The following is a 22,412-nucleotide window of genomic DNA, read 5'->3' as shown; positions in this document are numbered from 1 at the left end:
GACTTCCTACAGGTAGTTCATGTGCTACCCATAACATTTCCTGTCTGTATGCTACCGCAACACAATCTGGTGCACTTTGGTTCATTTCTCCTCTGCACTGGTCTCCATTTCCATCTTGGGATTTAATCTTTCAAATAATAATCCTCAGGAATATTCTCTGCCTCCTTTTTGGAATATGCATCCACATAGAACATAGAAAAATACAGCGCAGTACAGGCCTTTTGGCCCTCGATGTTGCGCCGATCCAAGCCCACCTAACCTACACTAGCCCACTATCCTCCATATGCCTATCCAATGCCCGTTTATATGCCCATAAAAAGGGAGAGTCCACCACTGCTACTGGTAGGGCATTCCATGAATTCACGACTCGCTGAGTAAAGAATCTACCCCTAACATCTGTCCTATACCTACCACCCCTTAATTTAAAGCTATGCCCCCCCTTGCCTTGCCTTGCTGTTGCAAGTCCCTTGGCTTTTCAGGACAACTGCAACCTTATATCATACAGGGTGTGCCCTCACTGAACCTCAACTCCTTCATCTCTCTTAGTTTTTGCATTGTGCTGGCTGCACTTGTAATAGTGGGATTTGGTTACTGGACAGTCTGGGAAAATACCAAGATATTTCAGTTTTAACTTTGTTTCTTGGTCTTCCTTGGGCTTCTCCACAAGGGGTGTCACTTTCACCTTTGTTCCTGCCAAATCATTACCAAGAACAAACTGAAGTCCTGGAACTGACACTCTGTCAATCACTCCCACTAACCTGCCCATCTATCCGACAAATTACAACACTCTCTGGTAACAGATCAGAAAGAGTGCATATTTGCTCATCTCTTACTATCAGCAACTGGTTAGATCGTACATCTCTCAAAATTATAACTTGTTGTCCTTCTCCCCTTGTTCTTTGAGTAAACATTACCCACTGAGGCGAATTCTTTGTAGAGATCAGGTACTAACTCCATACCCAGCCCCTGCCTAGGTTCTCTGCTCACCTGCAGCTCCTTGGCCCTTCTTGGGTTTTCCTTTATTACCTTCACTAATGCCACTGGCTTAGCTTCTTTTACCACGCCTTTTCCCACAGTGCCTTTCTTTAACAACTAGCACTATGACTTTACGTGTCCCACTTTCTAGCAGTGAAAACACCTTTTTCCCAATGTCCTTCTGAAACCACTGGCACTGTAATTTTCTGTGTCCCACATGATTACAGTGAAAATATTAGAGGCCTTTCACCTCCTTTCCACCCACTTGGGCTTCTTTTTTTAACCTGTGGTAAGTTTTTACTGGTGTTCTCTACCCTTGGTTTTGTAGTGTAGGATCTCCCCTTCTCCCAACTTCTATCCCTCACAGAACAAAATTCTGGCCGGAAGCTTGTCTTGTGCACCAACATGTATTCATCTGCTAATTCTGCTGCCCTTCTCACATTCTGAACTTTCTGTTCCTCCACGTGAATTCTTACCATCTCTGGAAGTGCGTTTTTAAACTCCTCCAGCAGAAGAATCTCTTTTCGAGCCTTAAAGGCCCTATTTATTCTTAAAGCACGCATCCATTGATCAAAACGGCTATTTAATTCTTTCGAACTCAACATAAAGTAAATCTGACCTTGTTCCTTTGTGTTTCTGAACTGCTGTCTATATACTTCTAGTACCAATTCACAAGCACTTAAAGTAGCCTGTTTGACCGCTTCATAATCTCTTGACCCCTCATCTGACAGCGTGGCAAATACCTCACTAGCTCTACCTACCAGTTTAGTCTGTACTAACATTACCCATAAATCCTAAGGCCACCCCATCTGCCGAGCCAATTTTCAAATGACATAACAAGGCTTCAGCATTTTTCTCATCAAAATGTGACAGAGTTTTGACATATTTGTATATATCGCTACCTTCTCTTTTAAATCTCTATCCAGTTAACTTGACTTTGCTGACTAAGTCGCAGCTTCAAGTTCAAATTCTCTCTTTTTGCTCAATTAAGAACCATCTCCCTTTCTCTTTGCATCCTCTCCTTTTCTTTATCTCCTAACTCAGTTTTCCTCAATTGTAATTTTAAATTCTTTTTTGCCTCTACTACACTTGTCTGTTTCTTTGACACACCTCTGTGTTTGAGTAATTTCATTGGTTAAACACAAATTCAACTTCTTTGCTAATTCTAAAAGTATGGCCTTTTACTTTCCTTCCAAACTTGGCAAATTTGAGAAACGTCTTCAAATCCCAGAACATCTGTAGCAATTTTAAGAGCCGCTTCTTTTATTTTTAATTTAATTAACCATAAATCACTGAAATTAACCAAATTGCATCACTTACATTGTATTTAAAGATCTTGGACACTAACCTGCAATTGTTTAATTCTGCTGGGTGTTTTCATACCCCAAATCTATTCAAATCTTTCCAAATCTCAGACTGGATCTGTCTAAACTTGTTCAAGTCACAAATCCGAGACCTGAGCTGTTCAAATCCTGATGACAAGCCCCCAAATTGTTACGACACGGGATTAAACCTCCCCATTAATTTAAACCAACTACATAAAAGATTTATCCTGTGTTGTAACACCTTGTCTGCTAACTATATTCTATTCATCTCAGTACACTACTCCTAATCCCATTTTAATTTTGCACATTAATCTTTTGTGTGGAACTTTGTTGAACTTTTCTGACAGTCTTAATTAACCATATGCATTGGTTTCCATGATCAACTCAGCTAGTTACATCGTTGAAGAACCCAAGTAGATTTGTCAAGCATCATCTCCCTTTTGTAAATCCTTACTGACTATGTCAGATTTTCCCAGTTTTCTAAGTGCTCTGCTATAAAATCCTTGATAATGGACTTCAGCATCTTTCCTATTATGGCTGTCAGCCTGATTGGTCTATAATTCCCTGTTTTCTTTCTAACTCACTTTTTAAATAGATGGATCACATTAGCTACCCTCTAAACTTTAGGAACTGTTGCAGGTCTAAAGAATCTTGGAAGATAACCAATTTTCAGGGCCACGTAAGTACAGAGGAATCTCGATTATCTGAAGGACACGGGCGGGGTGTATTTTGTTTGGTTAATCGATGCTGGATAACATAGTTAGCCACACATTGGGACCTTGTGATCTTGTTCAGATCATCCGAAATTCGGTTAATCAAGGTTCCTCTGTACTCTTGGATGTAGATTATCAGGCACTGGGGATTTATCAGCCTTCTGTCTCATCAATTTCTCCAATACCACTTCTCAACTCGTACAGAGTTTACTTCAGTTTCTCCTGCTCTCATTTAAACTCTGTGTACCCCATCATTTCTGGTTATTCATGTACTCCTTTGTGAAGTCGCAAGCAAAGTATGAATTTATTTTGTTGGCCACCTCTGTTCCCAATTATAAATTCACCTGTTTCTGACTGTAAGGATCTACATCAATTTTTGCCGATCTCTTTCTTTTCACATACTTATAGAAACTTACAGTCAGTTCTTATGTTCCCCCCAATGCTCTATTTTTCCCTTTCTTAATCAATCATTGGTGCTCCTTTGCTGATTTCTAAACTGTTCCCAATCCTCAAGTCTACTATTTGTCTTGATATTTGAATGCCTTCTTTTCTTGCATCTAATACTATCTTTGACTTCACTTGTAAGCCATTGATTTGACCACTGCTGTCTTTGCACCGTTGCATCAGACAGAAATAAAATCTTTTTATACTTCACCCATTTGCAGTTTGACTGTTTGCCATTGCCTATCCGCTGTCATTCCTCTCAGTGCCATTTTCTAGTCCATCACAGCTGGCTTGCGACTCCTACCATTGTAATTTTCCTTATTAAGATTCAGGGCCCTAGTCTCAGAATCAACTACCTCACTCTCCATCTTAATAAAGAATTCTCTCATTTTATTCTACCATCCCCAAGGGATCTCCCACACTACATTACCAATTACTCCTTTATTGTTGCATAATACCCAGTCCATGATGGCCTGTTCTCTAGTTGGCGCCACAATGTATTGGTCCAGAAAACCAGCCGGTATGTACTCTAGGAGTTCCTGTTTTGTGAATAATTTGATTCACCCAACCTATGTGCAAATTAAAGTCATCCATAATTACTAATGTTCCTGTATTGCATCATGCCATTCCCAACATGTCTATGGTTTATATGCTACATCCACTAATGATTTTTACTCTTTCATGTTTCTCAATTCTACCCACAGCTTCTACATTTTCTGAGCTAATACCTGTCTTCCATATTGTGTTTATATCCCATTAACAGTAATGTAACTCCACCATCTTCTTGTCTGTCCTTCCTAAATATTGAATACCCCTGAATGTTCAGCTCCCATCCCTGGTGACCCTGCAGCCATGTCTTTGTAATCCCAACTATATCATACCAGTTTCTATCTATTTGTGTGATTAATCCATCCACCTTATTTTAAATGCTTAGTTTATTCAGACACAAAGGCTTGAGATTTGCGTCTTTAACATTCCTTGCCCCATTCCCACTATTTTTTACGGTGGACTTAGTTGATTGTTGCCTTTGATTCCTCTGCCTGTCACTTTTCTCTTATTCCCCTTTGTTTTTTGTTATTGATCTGATTCCCCTTCGTCTGACTCCTTACATAGGTTTCCATTTCCCTGCCAATTTATTTTTAAACCATCCCCAACCATTCTTGCAAATAGTCCCCCTGGACATCCAGGTATAATCTGTCCAGTTTGTATTAGTATCATCTCCTCCAGAGCCCCCAGGAATCTGAAAGTTTTCCCCCTCACCATCTCTTTAGCCATGTCCTAATTCTGAGAGATCCTACTATTTCTACTCTGCATAGCACATTTGCTAGTAGTAATCCTGAGATCAATATCTTTTGAAGTCCTACTTTTCAGCTTGCTTCCTACCTCCCTATATTCTGGCTTTAGGACCTCATCCTTTTTATTTAAACATATGTTGTTGGTACCAATCTGTACTACAACCATTGGGTGTTCATCCTCCCTTTCCAGGATGTCCTGTAGATGCTCTGAGACATCCTTGACCTTCGCACCAGGGAGACATCATACCATCCTCGAGTTTCATTTGTGGCCACGTGAATGCCTATCAATTTGCCTTACAATTTAAACCCCTATGACTGTTGAATTTCTACACTTACTTGCTCCTCCCCTGTGCAACAGAGCCAAGTATAACACCATGAATTTGCCTGTTGCTGTTTTCCCCTGAGAGGCCATTCACCTCAACAGTTTCTAAGGCAGTGCAGGGGTCTGGCCACAGGATTCCTGCATTGTTTGCTTAGTCCTCTTATTCTGCCTGTCCGTGGTAGTCACTCATTCCCTTTCTGCCTGCGGAGTCTAAGCCTGTTGTGTGACCATTTCTGCCGGTGCTATGTATGATTCTGTCAGCTTCACGGATGCTCCACAGTGTTCCCAGCTGCCACTGCAGCTCTGAAACCTCAGCTTCCAGGAGCTGCAGCTGGAGACACCACGAGCTGGTCCTGGGTCCTGGAAATATTCCTTGCTTCCCACATAGAGCACGAGGAGCACACCATGGCTTTGAGCTCTCTTGCCATGACTTAGCCCTTTTAAATTAATCCGATCGGAAGATGCTTAATTTGGGAAAAAAAGTCAGTTCTCCAGGGTTGCTTTTCCTGTTCCTTGTCATTGCAGAATGCAGCCCTTAAGCTGTAAAACACAAAATTTCCTTACAAGCTATAAGCAAAAAAAAAGTTGTGAATATTTACTTGACTGTACCTACTCCTTACCAATCAGTTCTTTCTTGGACCATCTATGACTGCACTAGGGCAAGAACATTCCAGTATTTATGTGAAATCACTCAACATCTTTCCAATCATTCTTCTCCAGCCCCGAGGACATAAGACCATAAGAAATAGGAACAGGAGTAGGCCATTTGCCCCTTAATAGGATCACCTTGATTTCCCCGACTGATCAATCATCTGTTCGGCTTTAAGCATACATAAGGAGTCTGCCCTCATAGCTGTCTGTGGCAAGGAGTTCCAAAGATATTTCAACATCCCGAGAGAAGAAAATACTTAAATTGGCAGTCCTTCATTCTGCCACTATGCCATCTGGTCCCAGACTCTCTGATTTGAGGAAACATCCTCTCGACATTTACCCTGACATGCCCCTTAAAATCCTATACATTTCATTCTTCTAAACTTGAATGAGTAGAGCCCTAACCTGTTTCTTTGCTCACAAGACAATCCCTGCATACTGGGATCATCCTTGTGAACCTTCTTACACCAGGCCTCCTACTCCCATCTTGAGTGACTTCCAGTGCCATGGTCAATTTTCTCATCCCCACTGCTATCCCCACTCCAGTCTGTGCAACATCCAAGTACCCCTGAGCTCTTGAGCAACTATTGAAGCTTTTCAGATAAAATCCCTTGAGTCCCTATATCTGCCTCACCTGTCATCACACCCTCCCGTCCCTGATAGATCAAATTTAAATTACCTAGTTTGAGGGGTGGGGCAAAATATCCAGGTAACTTGCCAGTTCAATGATATGGCACAATGTTTCAGCTCTGGCAACAGCTCCTGAACTTGGATCTGTAAGTGCCTCAAGCTGAAAACATTTAGTAAGATGTGTTTGCTCTGGATCACATTGGTGTTCAGTAGCTTCCAATTCTGCAGCACATCACGTGGCCTGCCATCTGTATTAAAGAGAGATGGTAGCACTTTGAAGTTTATTCGCCCTGTTCATAATAGTCAAAATGAATCCAGTTAGTTATGAAGCAAAGATGGTGGAAATCTGAAACAAAAATGAAATTTGTTGGAGAAACCATGTTGATCTGGCTGCATCTGTGGTTTTTGTGTGTGTTGCTCTAGAATCGGTGAATCTTACAGTAAAGAACAGACCTTTCAGCCACTGCTGAGAAACACACTGCTACCCAATACTACTCCCACATTCCTGCATTAGACCCATGGCCTTGAATGTTATGACACTACAAGTGCTTGTCCTTTTTAAAGGTTGTGAGGTTGCCAGCTTCGACTACCCTCTGGATAAAACATGTTTTACCTCAAAACCCCTCAAAAATGCCAGCTTTTCAGTAAAAAGTGTATTCCCTTGTTCTTGACTGTTTGACTAAGGGGAACACCTGTTTTCTGTTCACCCTGTCCATGGCCCTCATAAATCTTGTGCCTCACTATCAGATTCCTGTCTCAATCTTCTCTGCTCCAAAGAAATCGGAATTTGTCTTGAAAATTGTTTTTGAAATTATCTGCAAAGAAAGACACTTTGAAATTTAATCATGGGGACACAGGTAGTGTTCTTTGAAAATGTGCAAATGAATATTGTAATGTTGAACAATGGTTTAAGATTTATTAAGCTGTTTTGTGAATCTTTTCACACAGGTCATGACAAAAGTATCTCCATTTTATTTTACAGGGAACGTTAAGCAAATCTGAATGGGAGGCTACAAGTAAGTAGGAGCCGAAGTAGACTGTGCTGCCAGTTTAGTAAGATCGTGGCTGCATTTGTTTTGAATTCTACATTCCCCTCTACCCGCAGAAACACTCTATTCCATTGTTTAACAAAAATCTATGTAGCTTTGCCGAAACAATATTTAATAATCCTGCTTTCACAGCCTTCAGATGCAGAGTTCCAAGTATCTCAACCCTCACAAAAAGAACTCTCAATTTCTGTTCTAAAAAAATAGGTATCCACTAGCTCTAAACTGACCTGCAGGAGGCATCATCCTTTCCATGTCAACCTTGTCAAGACCATTCCAGATCTCGTACACTTCAATCATGTCACCTGTCACTCTTCTAAACACCAATGGAAACCTGTCCAACCAACCCTCACAAGCCAACCCACTCGTTCAAAGTATTGATCTAGTACATTATCTCTGTGCTTTAACATCCTCCCTTAAATAAGACAAAGCTGTACAGTGTTCTAGATATGGTCTCTCCAATGCCCTGTATAACTGAAGAATGAAATCCTTAATGTCCAATTCCTTTCAAAAAAGGATAACATCCCACTAGCCTTTGAGTTTTAATTCATTATTATTCACTTGTATTGGCTTTGAAATATTTTATTAACTTTAACACTATTTTGTATCTTCTATTAAAATTACAAATGACTTTAATCACTTCCAAATGACTCACCAAGCACTTGCTCCTTTCTCTGGAGCAGCGCAAGAACCAATTCCAATCTGCTGTAATGAATCTAGTTCTGTCTCTACTTGCCTGCTACAGGGTCCTCATGTTGAATGCTCCTCTTCTGTTATCAATATAAGGTGGCAACTTGTATTTAAATAGCACCTTTTAAACATCTAAACAGACAGTGTTAGTGATTATGTGAATATGTAGCCAGAGGTTTATCTTGGGGCCAGTGTGACACTAAGGTTGTAAGCAGTTTGGTTTAGTCTCGGACATTTGCTAGGGAAAGGGATGGAATTAGTAAAGAGGGAATGGAATTTGGATTGGGGCCTGTAAACCATGGCTTCCATCTTATTGTAGAAAATTTCTGCTATGAATTTTGGTACTTGAATTCCCAAATTGTAAGTGTTTCTTTGAATGATGGAGTTAAATGAGCTGTGATTAATATTGATATCAATTCCTCCAACAAATAATCATCAAGGAGAAGGGTCTAGTAATATTGTTGCTAATCTGTGTTGAAGACTTTTCATAGAATCCCTTCAATGTGGAAGCAGACCATTCGGCCCATCAAGTCCACACCGACCATCCGAAGAGCATCCCTCCCAGACCCGCAACACAAAAAAAGTGAACGCTAGCTGGACCAATTTGTTAACTTTAGGAGCCCCGTGTGCTGTTGTAGTTCCATGCATTTGATCTGCAAGTGTGAATGAATGTGAAATAAAGCACTTGTAGTATTGTATTGATGTCAATAGGTGGTGTGCATATAATACATTTAAACAATTAGAAAACAGCTGCGCCTTGTACAAGAAACACATTTGCATTTCCCTATATTCTATGATATGGTCTCATGACTTTTCAGTATATTCTGAAAGTTTTGTTTATAAAATGTACTCAATTAGTCTTTCCTCCATTTTTCTTCCCACGTATAGTTAGTTCTGCTATAATGCATGTTTCTTCAATGTGAATTGGCTATAGCATTATTGAAGAATTTAGACCGTCATTTGTAGAAAGAGAACCTTCCTTACTAGTATTGGCTATAACGTGATTCCAGACCCATTAGTTTAAATGGTGCTGCTATTATGCGATTTTCTTATAATGCAGGATTGTACTGGAATTGAACAATAATATTATATCTGTCATGATTTGGAGACGTCGGTTTTGGATTGGGATGTACAAAGTTAGAAGTCACACAGCACCAGGTTATAGTCCAACAGGTTTATTTGGAAAGCTCCAAAAGCTAGTGCTTCCCAATAAACCTGGGCTATAACCTGGTGTTGTGATTTTTAGCATTATTTCAGAACAGGCTGTGTTTTCCAGTTACAGAAGTGAAATCATCCTCTCAGACAGCGAGTTCCAGATACCCACTCCCTCTGGGTGAAAACAATCTTTCATAAATCCCTTGTACACTTCCTGCTCTTTTCCTTAAATCTTGATCCTCTGGCTAGTGATCCCTCCACTGGAAAAGTTCCTCAATGTCTGTTCTATTTATGAATTTATTACTTTTGAGCACCCCAATTAGTTTTCCCCCCTCTTAGCCTTCTCATTTCTAAGGAAAACAACCCTCTCTCTCAGCTGAAACAGGCAGAATCCTGGTGAATTTCCTTTACACTATTGAGTATAATCACATCCTCCTGACAATGTGGCGACCAAAAGTTGTACACAGTACTCCAGCTGTGACCTCACTGATATTTTGTGCTGATCTGTCATAACCTCCTTGCTGTAGTATTCAATGCCTTGACTAATAAAGGCAAATATCTCATCTGCTGCCTTATGGCCTTCAAAGATTTGTAGACATGTACACTAAGATGCCTCTGACCCTGTACTTCCTAAGGTCCTAATGTTCAATGTGTACTCCCTTGCTTTGTTTATCCTTCTAATATGCATCACTTCTCACTTTTTCAGGATTATGTTCCATTTGTCTTTCTTCTGCCTGTCTGACCAGCTCTTCTACATTGTCCTGTAATCTAAGGTTTTCCTCCTCACTATGTATTTTGCCAGTTTTTGTCACTTGTGAACTTGCTGATCAATCCACCTAGATTCATGTCTAGATTATAATGTACAGTACTAACAGCAAGGGACTTAGCACGAGACCCTATGGCATACCACTGAAAAACGACTTCCAGTCACAACAACAACAACAATCTCTGTCACTGCCAGTCAGCTAATTTTGTATCCAGTTTGCCAAACTGCCCTGGGTCCTGTGCATTCTTATCTACTTGACCAGTCTCTCATACAAGACCTAACAAAAAGCCTTGCTGAAGTCCAGCCGACCTATCTCAACTGTGCTTTTATCAACACCTGTAGTCATCTTCTCAAAAGCCATTCAAACCTATCCGACATGAACTCCCTGACGGAGCAATTCTGAATATCCTTGATTAATCCTTGCCTTTCTATATAGATTGATTAATTCTCTCAATCAATTTTGTTTTCAATAGTTTCCCTACCACTGGTATTAGATCGTCTAATCCTACTAATCTTCTCCTTTGCCTCCATAAGCACCTGTGATCCATCTCATCTCGGCCTGGGACTTATCCAGTTTTAAGTCTACTATTACTACTACCCTGTCAATTGTAATTTGTTTAGAAATATCACAGTACACTTTACTGACTTCCATCATTCTTCTCTATTTTGAATACAGAATTAAAATATTTACTTAAAATCAGCTACATCTTCTGTCACCGCCCACATTTTACTACTTCGGTCCTTCCTTTGCCCCAATCTTTCCTTCCTTTACCCTTTGTGCAGTTGGGTTCTGACTCAGAGGAACTGTCTCCCACTCCATTTTCTGACAGAGTAAAACTAGAGCTGCAGTGTAGGCCTTTCCTGACTGTCTGCCTATTCTGACTATTGGGAATCTGTTCCAAACCTGACTACACCCCCTTGAGCTGCAAGGGTGACTACATCTTAAGATGCTATCCATATAACTCTCAGCCTCATGGATGCACTGCTGTGCCTCCAGCTCCAAAACCCAGTGATCATGCCGATCAAACCAGTGGCGTGATGTCGTCATCCAGTCTACCTGGAATATCTAAGATTTTCCACATACTGCAGGGTGTGTAGTACATGGGACTGAACTCCCCTTCAGTTTAAAACAAACTCCTTTCCTAAATTTAAGCCAAGTAGAAAATTGTTTTGGAAAGAAGCTTGAACTCTTTTCCTTAAAGTGGATGAAAACAACTTCCTCACTAATTGCCAATCAGTTCGCTGCTTTGTGCTGATGTCACTGTTGTCAGTCTTTCCAAATCCTGGCAGGGTCACTTTAGGGGTGTAGCTGCTGACCTGACTGAACTCGATCTGGACCATGTCCCTCAGGCTTTTAGTGGGAAACTGCAGTCGCTATTCATTCCCATATTTGCTGTACTGCTGCTCCACCTGGCTTCTTGTCAAGTTAGGAGTCCGTAGACAAGAAAATAAATCTTTATCCTTTATGTCCTGGGCCCCTCACCAGGTCTGCTCCCGAAGACCACTTCACAGTGACTCTGACCTGCTGCACACCCCTCCCAGTCTGTTACACAGTGACACTGACCTGCTGCACACCCCTCCCAGTCTGTTACACAGTGATACTGACCTGCTGCACTCTCCTCCCAGTCCTGTTGAAGGATGTTTTGCTGTTAACATTGTGAAAACACAACATAAAGTAAAGGATACAAATCTTGCGAGAATGCAGGAGCTGTTTGATTTGTGGGTAAGTGTGCATAAATGTTAGAAGTGGCAGGGCAGATTGAGAATGTGGTTAATAAGGTTTAGGAAATCCTAGGTTTAATAGGTGGAGGCAGAGTGCCAAAGCAAAGAAGCTATGCTGAACCTTTATAAAAGGTCAGCCTCAACTGGAAATCTATTAAAATGATCCAAGGCCTGAGAGACTTTAGGTACATGGTTAGATTGTCTGGGGTATTCTTGTTGGGGAACAAACAATTGAAAGGAGATAAAATAGATGTGCTTAAAATTGAGGTGTCTAGCCACTGGTTTCTATTGGGTAAAGGACAGAAAACCAGCAGGATAATTAGCAAGCGAAGCAACGGTGACATGAAAGAAACTCACTCAGGATGTTAGGATTTGGAATGCACTGCCTGAGTGTATTGGAAGCAGATAATATCTTAGCTTTTGAAATGGAGTTTCTTATTTATCTGAAGAGTAGAGAAATTTGTAGGGCTTTTGGAAAGAAGTGTGATTAGGTCAAAGAGACCCCGAATGAACGTGATGGGCTGAATGCCCTCCTTGACTACCATAATTATTCTTTGATTCTATGAAGACATTTGACAAGTGCACGTTGACCAGTTTGATATCTGACTGACCAGCTCATTCCAATTGTGTTTCCTTCACTTTTTGTTTTCATTTTTACATTGACGTATTTTAAGGAAAGTGACAAGTTGTTCATCAGCTGGCTGTGGCTGTGTGTGTTTAAAACCCACTTCAGAGACATGAGCACCAATATCAATTTGGTATTCTGATGCAGTACTGTTATGAGGGAGTTTTCTGTGTAGGAAGTGTCATCTTTTGAGTGAGATATTATACCAAGGTGGATAGCACATTTTGTTTTCAAGAAGAGCATGGGACTTCTCTGATGTCCTGGCCATATTTATTCCTTTACCAACATCACAAAGAAAAACATATGATCATTACCGTGTTGGTTTTTGTGGCTTGTTGATTTGTACAAATTAGCTCAAATATTTCTCACAACAGTGACTATTCTTAATAGGGTACTTCATTGGCTTTAAAAAAGTTTGAGTAGTGAGAGGCTGTGAATGGCTGTAGGTTTTCTTTTGTTGAAAATCAATAGGTAGTTGAATAAAATGTTTTTGGTAGCGATAACCATCGATGTCTTATTCCTTAATCTGACATCTTAATTTTTTAAATAGTCTTTGGTAGGATGTGGGCATCTCTGACATTTGTTGAACGGAGTGGCTTGCTTGGCCATTTTAGAAGATATTAAAGTGTTAACTATATTGCCCTACTTCTGGCATCATGTGTTGATTTCCTTCCTGGAAGGTTATTAGTGAATGAGATGGAGTTTTTTTATTGACAACACTGAGACCGCTTTATTATTCCAGATTTGTTTATTAATTTGAATTTAAATTCCACCAACTAGTGTCTGTCTGGGGTATTGGCGTTCTGAGAAAGGGTCACTTCATCCAAAACGTTAACTCTGATTTCTGTCCACAGTTGCTGCGAGACCTGCTGAGCTTTTCCAACAATTTCTGTTTTTGTGACGTTACCACTATGCCATCTTTTTAACTACTGTAACAATGACTCTTCTTCATAAGCACCTACTTGGCTGTAAAGTTTGAGAAGTCCACACGTGAAAAGTACAATGTAAATGCAAATGCTTTCCTTTTTATGCTCAATCCCAACCTGCCTCCATTGTTTGGATTCGTGTTTCATAGTCCCATTATGGTGTAACAGTAATAGAGTAACCTATTTTTCAAAATATAGACATCCATTTTCCTTCTGTTTCATTTGAATCTGAAAATGTGTTGACATTAGAGTCACAATAATCCATTTTTGTTGCATGCTTTCTTCTCAGGTATTTACTTGGTGTTTGCATTTGAAAAGCTGCTATAAGAAGACAAACAAACCTCCATTTCTCACTGCAATCTTCTTTGGTACCTAAAGAAAAGAAGCTCGAGTGGACTTAATTATAGCAGTTGTTTGAAACTGCTTTGAAGTACTGTATTTTAAGATTGATGTTTATACCAGTGAAATCAGGAAGATATCTCGGAGATAGTGGATTCAAATTGCAGTCCTTGGTGGGCCAGTGTTGGATTTACAAGAAGCAGTCTTGCTGGAATGTTCTTTTTTGTTAACATTCTTTATTCAATACTTGTTTTTGTTTTACTTATAAGTATATATTTTTGTTTAAAACATTTTTGAATATTGTACTTTTTACTTTTAGGATGACCAAGTTCAAAAAATGATGTTAGAAAGTTGACACTTGTCAATCATATTACAAAATAAAATATACATAAAATAATATTTTTGGCCTTACTGCTTGTAATTTGAGTTTCTGAACATATTTGGGGTTGAACAGTCACCAAAGCTGTGTTCATGCATTTTCTGGAAAAACACAATCTGGTCATCTTTGAACCCATCTTCTGTTTACTTCAACCATCTTTTGCAGCAATTTAATATGTTTTTCTTTGAATTAGCGCAGCCTCAATCTCCTATTTGTTATGTTCTTTGTGGTTGTATTTTTTTTTCCATGTGGAGAATTTCTCTAGACCAACTTTATCAGTCTCTTGCTTTCACAAGTTTAGTTTATTTTGAGCCATCTCCTGTCTTATCGAGTCCAACCCTTTCCTCAAAATGTACGCTGTACCTTCAGAAGACTATGGAGTTTCCAGGTGTTTACCCTGTAATGCACAAACTACTGAAACCAAAGTTCCATTTCTCAATGCATCACCTTGTTAACTGGCCTAATTTCATTAGAGACAACTTCTGAATTTGAGCAACTCCGATTTTACTATCTACTGCCTAGGAAATCTTGTTTGTGATGCATACACGAAAGTAAATGGTCCTAAGGCAGTCCTCTAGTGTACTTCAGTCACTAGCTTCTGGTAGCATAGTGGTTAAGTAGTTTATCAGTCTGTGACTCGAATCTATATTGTGCCATGGTTTGAGAATTGATTTCAGCTAATTGAATAATTTGGAATAAAAAGATAATATCAGTAATGGTGAGCATGAGGCTAATACATAGATATAAAAATCCACTGACATTCTTTTGGAAAGAAAGCCTGCAGTCTAGTCTTTTGTGTTTGAACGCAAGAATCTCAGAAAGCTAGTATCCATGTTCAGTGGGTAACAGGGAAGGCAACTGGAATGTCAGCCTTAATTTCAAACGGAATGGAATGTATATGTTGGTAGGTTTTGCTAAAACTACAAGGCACTAGTTGGATTCCAATTAGAATACTGTGCACCGTTTTGGTCCCCTTATCGAGGGAAGGATTAGTATCTGAGGTACTCCAGAGAAGGTTCATTAGGCAGATACCAATTATGGAGGGACTGTCTTATGAGGAGAGGTGGTGTTTGTATTCATTAGAATGAGAGGTGACATTAATTGAGGCATTCAGGATTGTTCAGAAACCTGACAGGGTAGATGCAGGAAAATTACTCCCCCATCCCTTTGTGAGAGAGTCTAGGACCAGAAGGTATGATCTTTCTGTAGGCAGCACCTTGGCTCAGTAGTTGGCACTGTTGTCTCTCCGCGCCAGGGACCTGGGTTTGATTCAGCCTTGAGTTACTGTCTGTGTGAAGTTTGCATGTTCTCTCAGTGTCTGTGTGGGTTTCCTCCCACATTCCAAAGATGTGCAGCTTAGATGAATTGACCATGCTAAATTGCCCATAGTGTTTCAGGGATGTGTAGTTTTGTGCATTAGTCTGGGGAAATGTAGAGCAGTAGGATAGGGGAATGAGTATGGGTGAGTTACTCTTTAGCGGGTCAGTATAGACTAGGGCCAAATGGCCTGTTTCCACACTGTAGGGATTCTACGATTCTATCTCAGAATAAAGGGCCACACATTTAAGACACTTGAGAAAGAATTTCTTCTCTCAGAAATTGGTGAATCTGTGGAATTCTTTACTGTAGATGGCTGTTGAGGCTGGGTTGTTAAGTATATTCAAGATAAATTTGTTCTAATCTGTAAGGGAATAGAGTTATAGGGAAAAGGCAGGAAAGTGAGATTGAGGATTATCAAATCCGCTGTGGTCTCATTGAATGAGCAGACTCGATGGACTGACTGGCCTATTTCTTATGGAGAAAGCAAGGACTGCAGATCAGAGTTGAGAGTGTGGTGCGGGGAAAGCTCAGCAGGTCAGACAGCATCCGAGGAGGTGTCTGAGATAGTCCCGGTGAGGTTCTGCTCACTCAGAGTTGGCACTGAGGAAGCTAGATCAACGTCAAGGACTCTCCACATGTAAGTAAATGGAGACTCAGTGACGGGATACCAGACTCTATGGAGTTTCTTTCAGTGGTGATGAGAGTAAAGCATGCTCCTGGAAGAAATGTGCTCACAACATTCTTCTTCACAAAAGAAGAAAACTAGGGAGTTACAGACCAGTTATCCTAATAATGGGAAATTATTGGAGCCTATAATCAAGCATGGGGTAACTGAACACCTTGAAAGTTTTCAGTTAATCAGGGAAAGCCAACATGGATTCATGACGATTTGGGCGTGCCTGATAAACCTCATTTAAGTTTTTGAAGAGGTGGCTAAGTTAGCCTATTGATGTCGTTTACATTGACTTCCAGAAAGCATTTGATAAAAGTCCCACATAAGAGACTGTTAACTAAGGTGGAAGTCTATGGAATTGAGGGCAAATTACTGATGTTGCTGGGAAGTGGGTTCAGTGCTATTTCTGAATTCTTCAATTGTCACAATTTTCCTACACACTCAAAAGATTTCCTCTAATTTATGTGATCTAAACCACTTATCCCATCCATTTTTTTCCCTTGCAACATTAATTAAATTTCTTTTTTGTCATTGTAAATTTTAATTGATAAGCTTCAGGCACTAGCTCACAGGCAATGATGTTTGCTGGTTTGACAGTTTCATAACAATCATAGATTGTGTATCCCAGTTTGATAAAATACCAATAATAGTTGTACCTATTAAAACATTCTTCCATTAAGGTTCAACAATCTCTAGGCCTCTTCATCTATCCAATTGGATTCTCAAAGGAGATAAAATACCATTTGACTCCATCCTCATTAAATTTAGGCATGAAGCATAGATTTTTGATTAAATCAAATCCCTTATCAGAAAAAGAAATATCCTCCTGAGCTACTGATTCTTTCTTTCTTCCTTTGCTGTAAGCTGGTCCACGGCCAATTCATGTTCCCTCATATCCTTATGCCTTTTGGAGCCAAGTTTTTTTTAAAAAATCCATCTCCCTCTATTTTTTTCTCCCTTTCCATTTCAAATTTTCTTCATTCCCTGTCCCTCATTTTCTGTTTCTATTCCAACTCAAGATCTTTAATTTCTATCTGTATTTAGATGACTCTAAATGTGATACCCCAATTTCAGGTTCTAAATTTTGTGGATCGTCACTTGAGCTACCTTGTCTCCCTGTGCAATCCTACTTTTCAACTTCATTGCTAATCCTCTCAGTTTAGGTATGTAAGTTGGCTTGCTGAGCTTGAAGGTTTGTTTTCAGATGTTTTGTCACCGTACTAGGTAACATCATCAGTGAGCGTCTCTGGTGCTGTGCTGGTAGTATGTCCCGCCTCTCTATGTCTTGATGCAGCTGCATCATTTCAATGAGTTACATCACACTGCAGCACCCAAGAACTACAAAAAGCAGAAGAAAAATATCTATACAATGTTTTCAAGAAAAACTGGTACCTAATAAACAATCTGCCAATTCTGCAGAAACAAACTTGAAAAAGCAGACACAACACAACCAAAAGCTATAGCCACATGATCTTACAACAAAGGCAGATCAGAAATGACTTCCAGACTACTCAGACCCCCTGGTATCATGGTAGCCTAGAAACCATGGGCGGCACGGTGGCACAGTGGTTAGCACTGTTGCCTCGCAGCGCCAGAGACCCGGGTTCAATTCCCGCCTCAGGCGACTGACTGTGTGGAGTTTGCACGTTCTCCCCGTGTCTGCGTGGGTTTCCTCTGGGTGCTCCAGTTTCCTCCCACAGTCACAAAGATGTGCAGGGTCAGGTGAATTGGCCATACTAAATTGCTTGTAGTGTTAGGTAAGGGGTAAATATAGGGGTATGGGTGGGTTTCGCTTCGGCGGGTCGGTGTGGACTTGTTGGGCCGAAGGGCCTGTTTCCACACTGTAATGTAATCTAATCTAAAAAAAACCTACCAACACACTTAAGCAGCGACTAATGAACCTAAAGGATCCAATACATACCATCAGCAAAACTAACGTCATTTACAAGATACCATGCAAACACCTACATCAGACAAACTAACAGGAAACGTGCCACCAGGATACATGAACACCAACTGGCCACCAAAAGACATGACCCACTATCGCTAGTTTCCATACATATAGACAAAGACTTTGATTTGGACAACACACACATCCTAGAACAGGCAAAACAAAGACACAGAGAAGAATTCTTAGAGACATGGCATTCTAACCAGAACTCCATCGATAAACACACTGAGGGGGATCTAAGATGGCGGTGATCTGAGAAGATCACACTGCAGAGCTTCGCATCGCAGCAGGAGCAGGACAGTCCTTTAACCCACCCAACCCAGGTCATCAGGATTTTTTGGGGTGTTGGAAAGATTGTGGAACCCCAAGAAACATTTAAAAATTGACATCTGTATTTTCAGCTGTCCAGAAATGCCTAAAAAGGGAGGAGGAGCATCTGAGGCCGGGCCTGCAGCTCAGCCTGCAGCAGCCTCAGAGCAGATTACTCACCAGGACCTGGTGAACCAGCTCTCGAAATCTCACGAGATGTTGGGGAAACAGATTGAAGATAAGCTGGCTCCAGTCTCTCTCATGCTGCAGAAGCATGAGCAGCAGCTGGGAGACCTGGAGAAGAGGACGGATGAGGTGGAGTACGGGGTCACCGCGGTGGAAGCTGATGCCAGTTCATTCAAGGAAGAGATCCAAGCCCTGAAGACCCAGGTTCATAATTTGCATGACCAAGTGGATGATCTTGAAAACAGGGGCAGGAAAAAAAACATTCGGATCATCGGTCTGCCTGAGGGTAAGGAAGGTGAGCGGCCTGCTGAATTTATTGAAGATTGGCTTCCGAAATTCCTTGACTTGGAGACTGGCATGAGAGGATTGAAGATAGAGAGGGCTCACTGGGTCGCAGCACGGAGATCGGGTCTGGGTCAACGCCCTCATCCTTTCCTGGTGCGGTTCCATCATTACCGGGATAAGGAGAGAGTCATGGAGGCTTCCAGACTCCAGGGGAAGGATCCAAAGGCCCTAACTTACGAGGGGTCTAAGATCATGTTTTTTCAGGACTTTTCAGCGGCGGCGATCCAGAAACTAAAATCGTATGATGGTGTCAAGAGAAGATTGAAGGAGCTTGGGATTCAGTACTCCCTGAGATATCCGGCAGTGCTTCGGATCACCTTAGATGGATCCATGCATCTCTTTGACACATCGGAGAAGGCAAGAGACTTTGTGGACAAACTAATCTAAGTTAAATAATTGTAGTATGTATAAATATTGTTGCTTGGGTATGCGTTTATCATTCTGTAAAAGAAATGGAGGAAATCCAGTTGGAGCTTTGTTTTTCCCTTTTTTTACCTCTATTGATAATAATTTGGTTCAAACTATGTCTGGCGGTGGTTAAGATGTACATTTTAAATTTCTAAATTAGGACATACCAAAGGATGGGTGGGGTATTTATTCCCTTTTTTTAATAAAAGAATGTTTTTTAAATTCATATTGATATTCTATGGGGTGTTTATTCTTTTTAGCTTGTGCTTGGCTCTAGCTGGGAGAAGTGAAGGTGTTTGAGATGGTTAGATGCCTATAAATAGGCATCTAACCATCTCAAACACCTTCGGGATGGGTAGTTGCCTCCTCTGGGCAGGGGGTGAGTTCCCCTACTCAGCGCTATTGGCGCTTTATATGTTGGTTTGTTTTCTGGTTTTTGTTGTTTTTTATTTTTAATAATTTTGTATGTTTGTTAAATGTAGTGGTTTTAGTTTATGTAGTTTTTATATTTGGTGGATCATGCGACACTAAGGCTCAGCAATTTGTGGTTCAGGTTCCTCCTCTCTGGAATTTCAATGTAATTGCAGAAGATTATGGTTAATGATTTGATTAAATGGTGTACCTGGAATATCAAGGGAAGTCACTCACCAATTAAGGGGAAGAAGGTACTCTTGAGTCTTAGAAAGGAGAAGGTGGATATTGTTTTGTTACAGGAGACACATTTGGATGACAAGGAGCATTTGAAATTACATCAGAATGGCTTCGATCAAGTTTATTTTTCATCATTTCATACCAGAAGTAGGGGAGTGGCTATATTGGTTAGGAAAAATCTCTCATTTAAATTGTTGGAATGTGTTAAAGACATTCTTAAATTGTGTAATTCTTAAAGCCTTGATAAATGGGGAAGAATATGGCATTTTAAATGTTTATTGTCCCCCAGCTCATCCTCTTAAATTCTTGGTAGATGCATTTTCTAAACTGATAAGTCTCAAGTCTCGGCATATCATTATAGGGGGAGATTTTAACTGCCTCATGGACCCCACAGTAGACAGGTTGCCTAAAGGTCCCTCGATACCCTCTGCACAAACTAAACAGTTATTGGGTTTGTGTGGGGAATTAGGATTGGTGGACGTCTGGAGGTGTCTCCACCCTACAGGTAGGGATTTCACGTTTTTCTCCAAGCTGCACAGATGTCACACGAGGATTGATTTTTTTCTGACCCCTGCGGTAATCCTGGATCTGGTGGCATCCTGTACGATTGGTAATATTGCCATCTCTGATCATGCTCCAGTGTACCTCATGGTTAAAGTTAAGGATGTTACAGTGGATTCAAGGTAATGGCGAATGGACCCCTTTATTCTCATGGACAGCAAGTTTGTGGAGTATTTCTCTAGGGAATTTCAGGCATTCCTAGACATCAACATAGGCTCGGTTGATAGCTCATCTGTTCTCTGGGAAACTGCCAAAGCCGAAGGTTAGTTATTTCATATTCCACAAGTAGGAAATGGCAGAAGAGTGAGCAGCAACATCTCCTTGAAGCATGGTTGAAGGCAGCCGAGAAGGCCTATTTTGACAGACCCTCGTTGGTCAAACTACAGAGGATTACAGCACTGCGGTCTGCACTAATTTCCGTGCTCACGCAGATGGCAAAGAAGGAGCTGGCTTTTGCAAAGCAAAGGTTATACGAGCATGGTGACAAGCCAGGCAAATACTTAGCATACCTTGCCAGAAAGAGAAGTGCCCCACAAACCATTACAGCGATTAGGGAATGATCTGGGAACCCAACATGTGATTCTAAAAAGATTAATGTGGTGTTCCAGAGATTCTACTCTAAATTATATCAATCTGAGAATTGTGAGGAGGGGCAGGCCAAAATGGAATCCTTGTTTAGAGATCTGAAGCTCCCGGGTGTGACTCCCAAACAACAGTCCTTTCTCAATGCCCCATTATCAGAGCAAGAAGTCCAGGAAGCTGTGAGGCAGCTTCAGAGTGGAAAGGCGCCCGGATACAGTCACGTTTGTCTCCCACCATCTCTGAGAGAGGCCAATATTTCACTTATCCGTAAAAAAGGGAAGGATCCGGAAGACTGTGCTTCATACAGGCCCACCTCGCTCTTAAATGTGGACTTTACGATCCTTTCTAAGGCTCTTGCTTTAAGGCTGGAGACTGTGTTACCCTCTATTATTAAAGAGGATCAGACAGCTTCATAAAGGGTCGCAGATCCTCCAATAATGTTAGGAGGCTGCTTAATGTAATTCAAGCATGCCAACAGCAGTCAATGCAGGGATTGGTGATTTCTTTAGATGCAGAGAAGGCATTTGACCGAGTTGAGTGGCCGTACCTTTTCTATACTCTAGACCGGTTTGGTCTGGGCGAAGTTTTCATAAGATGGATAAAGGTTCTCTAAAGTGTACCTCTCGCTGCGGTCATTACCAACGGGATACGATCAAACAATTTTAATATTTCTAGGGGTAGCCGGCAGGGCTGTCCCCTTTCACCATTACTTTTTATGTTGGTGATTGAACCGTTGGCAGAGGCCATTCGTGGGGATCTCAATATATCAGCTCCAGAAGTGGGGTCAAAATTACATAAGATCTCGCTGTATGCAGATGATGTTCTAATTTTCTTGGCAAATCCAGCAGTTTCAGTGCCTTGCCTGATACAATGCATTCACGTGTTTGGCGCTTTTTCAGGGTATAAGATTAATTTTGCTAAATCAGAGGCTGTGCCTATGGATGGTCTTACGAAAGATGGTCTTGAGAATGACTATAGATTCCCATTTAAGTGGTTACAGGGGGGCTTTGTGTATTTGGGCATATTCATTACTCCAGTTCTGGATTGGCTGTTCAAAGCCAATTTTACTCAATTATTTGAAAAAATTCAACAAAATCTCCAAAGATGGGAGGCACTTCCAGTCTCATGATTGGGTCAGATAGTGCTTATTAAGATGAATATTCTCCCTCGTTTGCTATACCCTATACGGATGCTCCCCCTGATTTTCAATAAACAAACACTCAGGAGACTGAACGGTTGGTTCAGCTCCTTTATCTGGCACTGTAAATGGCCCCTCATTAAATTAGCCAAACTGCAGTTGCGTCACAGACTGGGGGGAGTAGACCTTCCGGACTTTAAAAATTACCAATTAAGCTTGCTTTTGACCTACGTAAGTGATTGGGTTTGTGGGGACCCTCTTTCAATATGGCTAGATATCAAAGTC

The 22,412-nt window shown here is 40.8% G+C and overlaps 1 protein-coding gene across 1 annotated transcript in view; it reads left to right on the top strand.

Moving 5' to 3' along the window:
- rnmt (RNA (guanine-7-) methyltransferase) overlaps positions 1-14,023 on the top strand; it is a 48,556-nt gene extending 34,533 nt beyond the window's left edge. The window contains exons 9-10 of the mRNA XM_043687691.1: positions 7,338-7,371; positions 13,575-14,023. Coding sequence (XP_043543626.1) covers positions 7,338-7,371; positions 13,575-13,612 — 72 coding nt within the window. The 3' untranslated portion in view covers positions 13,613-14,023. The remainder of the gene's footprint in view (positions 1-7,337; positions 7,372-13,574) is intronic.
- The last annotated feature ends 8,389 nt before the right edge of the window (positions 14,024-22,412 follow it).

Source organism: Chiloscyllium plagiosum, chromosome 4 (genome assembly GCF_004010195.1).
Source record: "Chiloscyllium plagiosum isolate BGI_BamShark_2017 chromosome 4, ASM401019v2, whole genome shotgun sequence".
NCBI classification, from domain to species: Eukaryota; Metazoa; Chordata; class Chondrichthyes; order Orectolobiformes; family Hemiscylliidae; genus Chiloscyllium; species Chiloscyllium plagiosum.
Note: the sequence above shows the minus strand (reverse complement) of the source record. Positions and strands in the feature narration are given on the sequence as shown.